Genomic DNA, 7473 nt, shown 5'->3' with positions numbered 1-7473 from the left:
ATTTATAACGATGAAAAATTTCAAACATTATTATTTTGAATTATTCGACAAAAATCAGAAATTTATTTGGCAACGTTCACTTATTTTAATGTTTATGATTCGCTGAGAAAAGTGATTTTTGTGTTTCTGAAATTCAGATGTTTGCAAAAACGCTTAAAAGTGTGCTGAAAATGGATAAAATGATAACTTAGAAAAAAACTCCATAGATCTTATGCCAATGTTCCTACGTATCCTACCCCCAACGTTTTAAGTCTATAGTTATAAATGCCTAGAGAGAGAAAAACTGCTGCAAAATTCAAAGGTATAGGGATTGTGGAATGCTTATTTATAGATCTCTTCTATCAAGAATTGATCAAAACATTTTTATGGAAATCATCAAATAATCTGAACGATAGCACAGTCAACAATCTTCAGTTATCGAAATCGTTTATCCGGTCTATTTTTTTAAGTGTGGTGTCAAAGTTGTCAATTACAATTCTACTTCTTTATGTTTAAATAAATGTCACTGTGTTGCAAAATAGAAGAAGAAATTTATTCAACATTATTCATGGCTCTAATGTAGTATCGAGGGCTCCTTGGTTTGGCAATAATTTTCATTCACTTTTATCAAAATCCCATTTCTGGTTATTATAATATACTTTGCAGACTTTGCTTTCAATGAAGTCAACTTCAGGTTACCGCAACTTTAGTTTAACTTCATGTGATTGGCTCGTAGTTTATATATTCGTTTATTTTCAAATTGCCATAAATAAAAGGGCCCCTGATTGTAAACTATTACCTTATTCATTTTTTTTAAAAATTGTCTTTATTAAGCTATTTAATTTATTTACTGATGTAATGATAACTTTCACTGTTTATCAGGAAATGTGCATGTTTCTTACCCAAGTATTAGTTACTTGTGAGGATATTTCCAGATTGCGATCTGTTGCACCTACTACAATCCCTAAGGTCCAGGGGTAGCTACGAGTTATACCTTTCGAGTTGGTTACTTTCTATGATTTTTTTTTTTTAGTTTATTCCGGACCACTGCTTGGAATTTCAGAGACTTGCCGATTATTCTGAAACAGATCACGTTACGGAAATTTCCCACTTGTTCAGACTAACTTCAATTGCCAAAGGGGTTTTAAAAAAGAAATGTGTAAAATAGCTTGGAGTTACAATATTTCAGTTGGTCTCCTTTTGTTTTTTTTCTTTTAGTTTTTCATGTTTCACTTCTGGGATTTTGTTGATAATTTTGGCGGCACCAATAAAGATGCACAAATTTTCGCTTACTTTTCTTTATGTGCTTCTGTTTAGGTAGACAAATGGTATATTATGTCAAAATTTTGATATTGATACTTTCACAAAGAAAAAAAAATTAATAATTTCCAAGGCTTGGTGATTATTCTGCCACAGATCATGATACGGAAATCTCCCCGTTGTTTCTTCGAAACGTTTGGTTATTGTTGATTAGTTTAAACCCGTTAGCTTCTTTAAAAGTTCAAAAAAATTTTAAACTTTAAGTTTAAAATAAAAATAATTAACTTTTGTAATCTTATTCAAGTATACCTCACGTTTATGATGTTTTGGTTCTTTGTCAATAATCAAAATGAAATATTTTATAGGCATCAAATATCAATCGTATGCAATACTTTTCTTTTTGGCGACGGTTATGAAATAAAATATCATATTTAATGCTTACACCCGATGATAGTGAAGAAAATGAGCAAAAAATATTGGAGGATATACCAACAACCAATGGAATGTTTGTAAGCAAAAGTCTGAAATATTTGTGAATGTAACCCATTAAACAAATTTGCAAACAGTAGTAAGTATTGAGAGAAATATTATTGAAATTGTATCCAAAAACAAAAAAAACATTTAAAGATTACACAATTAGCTTGTTTTATCGTTAGTCAGATGAAAAAGGTAAAATCGGTTTTCCACTACATTTTAATTTTTGTTACTTTCATATTGCAATATATTTCATTTTATAACCGTTGTTGAGCAGACGACCCAATTTTGGGTTTACGACTACTGATGTTTAACTCTGTAGCTTTGTAATTTTGAACCAATCCAGAAGGCAAGGAAACTCCTGGATCCTGAGGTATGATTTGTTATGGTGTCATGGAGGACTTTGTGACCCGTCATATATTTAATGTGCATAAATCACCATTTATTAGTCTTCGGCCGGTGGGGATCGAACCCACGACCTCTTGGACCTGGGCGCAGTGCCCTACCAACCAGGCTATCCTGGCCCCATATTATAATGTAAGGATGGAGAGCCATGTTTTTAGGCACAACAAAATAGAACATTTGCTTATGGTGGAAAGAATTTTTGAGATACAAGTGGTCATACTTTTAAATCTTATTTTCTTTATATAGATTGTGAATCATTATCAAACATTTTGACTTGTGTCTACAAAAGTGTTATGACAGGAAGTGTAATTTCAATTACATTTGAAATTACACTTCCTGTCCACTATTTTTTCAATTAATTCTTCAGTATGAATTCTTTTTTTTTTAAAAAAAATATATTTATTGCTTAATTTCTTTTTCTCTGCAGGGGATCCTGATGGCCCCGGGGAAATAAAATTCCCTGGTCAGCCAGAGAGTCCATCAACAAAAAAGCGAAGAACTGGGGGTACTCCAAACCAGGTCTATTTTTTTATTGTACTTACTGATGACTTATAAATTAATGTTTATTTTGCTGGTTTAAGATTTAATGTTTCCAAATCTAACTTTCCAACAGTGTCTGTTTAATTATGTAGAATTATATTAAGGACTCAAAATAAGAATGCTTAAACATCACAACACATGACAACAAATACAGTCAGTAGCCAAATTATTAGACGCGCTATAAGATTCTATGTAAAATCTTAATTATCATGTGATACTATAAGTTTATTGTTTTAACGCAACTGAAACCAGTCTGCACTTGCTTACGTGCGTGTATCAGTTGGTTAACATTGTAATGCAATACGTTAAAAATAAATACAAATGGGAAATATATAAAAAGTCTCCTGAATAAAAACCTATTACATGTATGTTTAAATATAAAAATTACACACCTAAACTCGTGCAAAACATGTAATTATTAAAAATCTACAGTGCATCTAATAATTTGATCTAATTATTACAATATAAAAATATAATACCTGATAAAATAAATATTCTATATTTATGTAATATATTGTCTCATTTATCCAATCTCTGAATTTATATTATATATCGTCTAATTTTACCAAGTGATACACGAGCATACACAAGTGCAAACCGGTTTCAGTCACTTAAAAACAATAAAGCTGTATAATATCACCTGATAATTAAGATTTTATATAGAATCTTATAGTTCGTCTAAAAATTTCACCAGGGATTTAGTAGATATGAAGCTACTTATAGATAGATACATGGAAACAAAATAAAGAGAAAACTGAAGAAAATTATTATTGGGTGAAAATTTTTCCATCTCGTGCGAGTACTGAAAAATTAAAGCAAAATTTTTGTGCTTTTAACTCGTTTCATTGTTTTCATCTGTATTGTAAATTCTCACCATTGCTATCTCAGATGTGCTAACTGTTACAATTTATCTGTAATTGTTGCAATTTCAGGGTCAAAATTATGCTTTAGAAATAATCTGCTAAAAAGTTTTTTTTTTCTCCTTTAACTACCAAGAGGTTTATGAGTTTAACATGCACTCTTTTTGTTGTATTTTGATTTTTATTTCAACCAAAATGTGTAATGTCACAATTCTTGTCACTCCCGTCCTTCCCCTTGTCACAAACTAACAATTTCATGAACTCCCACCTCGACACTTGACATCATTTGTGGATGATTTATTGGTCTTCTCTACAAAATAATCTGACAGTAATCTTTATTTTATATAACATTATTAGTGGATAATCGAAATAATATACAATATTGATCTTTAAATGGTGAATATTTAAAGTGAAAACTCCTGTTATGGACACTCCTGTGAAACGAATGCCTCTCAATACGGACATATTTTTTATTCCCAGTGAATCCTCTATGAATAAACCATTATGTACATTCTTCCCAAAACGGACACTCCCATAACCGGACACGGACAGTCATCTTTGCCCAGAAACGTTATATTCTACCTCTTCAAACCAGACACTATTTTTTCTAAATTTGGAAGAGGAAAAAAAACTTTTTCTGCTTTAAATTGCAAGAAAAAAAAATTTGCAACTTTTTACCATTTTTTAAATATGTAAATTTTTTGCCTTCTTCATAACTAAAAATATTGTTAAGCTATTTCACTACTAAACAGGGCCGGATTACCCATTAGGCTATGGCCTGGGGGGCCCCTTAAAATGGATTCTTTGAAAATAAATTTTAAAAAATTAAGAAAAACAATGATTTTTCAAATTTTTTCAAAATTTTATGATTATTTTTTACCTCTAATTTAATAAAATAAAGTAAAATTTAATTTATTATTATTTTTATTTTAAATATGCTTTCTTAAGTGAAAAGATAAATAAATACTTTTATATTTGAATAAATAAAAAATGTACAAGAAAAAAATTTAATCTAAGGGCCCAAAAAATTTTAATGGCCTAGGGCCCCACATACACTTAATCTGGCCCTGCTACTACAGAATCAATCTTTTTCCTGTCACCTTTCTTTATCTTTGCAAAAAAAGGAGAGAAAATGATACTGCTCATTTGAATAGTGCCATCTATTGATCTTTTCATCTGGACGACATAGGTTATGAGACCCCACAAGCTGAAATGCTGTCTTAAATGCTCTAAATGCTTCTTCCCCACTGAAAATTTCTAATAAATTTGAAGGCTGTATTTATTTATGAACATTGATTTTTTTTGTTTTCTCTTAATTGCGGGAGGTTTACTTTCAAGGAGGTATTAACCCTGTTTAGGGTTGCAAGTTTGTCGCGGGAAAGAAAAAGAACCAAAATTCGCAGGAAATTTTAAAAATTACCCAGATTCTAAACATAAAAAAATTTACTTAATAAATGATGCAAAAGACAGAAATTGCACAAATAATAAAAAAAAAGCCTAAAAAATGCACAACAAAAGTATTTATTTTAATTTCAAGCAATATTTGTATTTTTATTTAAATGAACATAATTTTGTGCGTTGTCAGATTATTCTCATTTATGGTTCGTCTTTCGTCACTTAATGCATTTTTATACTTAGAAAACGATCTTTCTGCTTCCACGCTGTTTGTTGGCACCGACAAACATCGAATAGCCAATTTTGGATCGCTTTCAGTCTTTGATTTCCAAAACTCGACCAATTTTCCTTCATCAACTCACAATTCCTTGGCCGTTGCTTTGTAAGAAGTAATTGCTGTGAAAACTCAACATTCTACATTCAAACTACTAGTTACACAAGTACTAGTAAAGTACTAGTAAACTACTAGTTAACTACTAGTAGTTACTAGTTACTTATCTCCCTCTCATCTAAGAAACTGATCCCTATTTAAGAAATCACAAGAAGCCGTCCAGGAAAAATTGCCTGGACATGTAGAAAGGCAGTAGAAATTTCATTGCCCAGTGCAATTGCCTATGTTACAATTTTTCTGACAAAGATTTGATTTATAACATTTTCCTTCTTTTGTGGTTTCAATTTCTTATGTACTCTTACTGACTTCAGGAAGGTAATCCTATCAGTCTATTGCCCTCCCTAAGTGTAGAAAGACCACCTTACATGACAAGATTTACGGTGTTAAACTTTGTTATTAAGGTACCCTTACCGTAAGCAGACAATTTCTCGGCCCAAGAGTTCCCGCTTAACTGAGGTTACACTGTACATATTCAGTTATGTATCGGTTACATTATATAATCTTTGAATGTTTGTCAGAAAAATTTATTTTGTTCTGTTTGCTGTTTCTTTTTGCTTCAATTTAATTGAAATTTCAGATCAGTCCAGCGCAACCAGATTTTATTCCACCACCACCATTAACTGGTTTTGGGGAAACAATTGTTGCAAGCAACCCTTTTGATGACACCGTACCAGCAGCAACTACCACTTCAGTTCCCAATATGCCTATGCCTAATATGACGCACATGTCTGGCCCACCGATGCACACCAAACCTGTTCCAATGTCATCTGGCAAGGTATGGAAATAACTTTATTAATAATATTTTACTTTTTTTGCATTATGTAGAAATAGTGAAATTCAATATTAACCATATAGCTTTGTTATACACAATTATACTTTGTTATATTTTAAAAGAAGCCCATGCCCACTTGTAGTTGCTGGTGTCACTTGACATTACATTAACCAATTATGACACTGCAGAGTGCATTCCTGTCAAGTCTCCTGTTTTTTGAATGCAGACTCCCATATTTTACGATTATCTCCTGTTTACCCGTATTTTCTCAAGATTCTCCGTATTTTTTAAAAAAAAAATTTTTATAATTTTTAAAAACATTTATAAAATATCTGCATGGTGCGTAGCATTTTTAAAAAGAGCTTAAAGGTACTTATTTTCGATTTTCATTCTTTAAAAGCCCTAAAAGGTCCATTTTTCATTGAGTGTTTTTAAAAAGTGCTTAATTTTCCTATCGAAAAAAATTTTTTTTTCTTCTTTACCACGTCTACTTTCGTCACAAATTATAGAAAAGCGTGTTTTTCACATTGTTCTATTCAACTTTTTCCCAATTCATTCACCACAATCTATTTTGGCGTACCATCGGTCCTTAGCATATGAAAGTGCCAATCATTTTACATTTATGATTAAATACTTGCGGATCCGCATATGCATCTACTGAGCTAGGTTCAGTGAGATTCTTGCACTCTCAGGTGCAACTCTGCTGCATTTTGCAAGATATTCTCAATTTCAGGCTTCATTTTCCATCCTCTGATATCAAACCGAAGAATCTCTTGATCATTTTATAATGGTTAATATAATCGAGAAAAGAGTTCTTTGTCAGAAACTAGTTATTTTATCATGATCATGTCTAGTCTGAAAATTATTTCGTGTTTTGTTAATGTATAAAGTGCTTAAAAATATTTTTTGAGTGCTTAAAAAATACTTAAAAGGGGCTTATTTTTTGTCGAAAGATATAGCTACGCATCCTGATCTGCCAATTGCAAAAATACTTCTATTCCTCAACAGCCAGTTCTGTAGTTTGGCCAGTTCTGTAGTTCTTGGGCTCTGTTACGCCGACAAAACCAGATGTATTGAGACTGCTTGTGTGATTCGTTTATTCAGTGAATTGTTTCTTTTTTTCCTCCGATGAGGAACATATTATTTACTTACAGGGATCAGGCTTCGTTTGTGTGCATTGTATAGTTACCAATCGTCAGAACAAAAATGCATTTCTTTTTTCAGAATTATTCATTGTGGGTGTCAGTCGAGCAGCTAGTGAATGAACTGTATTAAAAACAGTTAAAAAAATATTACAGATCTTTTGTTAAGATAATTTTCTCTAAAGTAAAAAAAAATTGCGTCGAATTTCGCTCATCACTTTCTGATGAAAAGCTTGCTTTTGATAAAAAAAAAAA

The 7473-nt window shown here is 31.4% G+C and overlaps 1 protein-coding gene across 1 annotated transcript in view; it reads left to right on the top strand.

Annotated features, from left to right (window-relative positions):
• The first annotated feature begins 68 nt into the window (after positions 1-68).
• Positions 69-7473, top strand: part of LOC107439901 (protein pygopus) — a 17206-nt gene continuing 9801 nt past the window's right edge. Inside the window, exons 1-3 of the mRNA XM_016052645.3 lie at positions 69-301; positions 2546-2637; positions 5882-6079. Of these exons, the coding sequence (XP_015908131.1) occupies positions 265-301; positions 2546-2637; positions 5882-6079 (327 nt within the window). The 5' untranslated portion in view covers positions 69-264. The remainder of the gene's footprint in view (positions 302-2545; positions 2638-5881; positions 6080-7473) is intronic.

Source organism: Parasteatoda tepidariorum, chromosome 9, assembly GCF_043381705.1.
Source record: "Parasteatoda tepidariorum isolate YZ-2023 chromosome 9, CAS_Ptep_4.0, whole genome shotgun sequence".
Classification (NCBI taxonomy): Eukaryota; Metazoa; Arthropoda; class Arachnida; order Araneae; family Theridiidae; genus Parasteatoda; species Parasteatoda tepidariorum.
The sequence above is the reverse complement of the archived record's forward strand: the minus strand, read 5'-3'. Positions and strand labels throughout refer to the sequence as shown.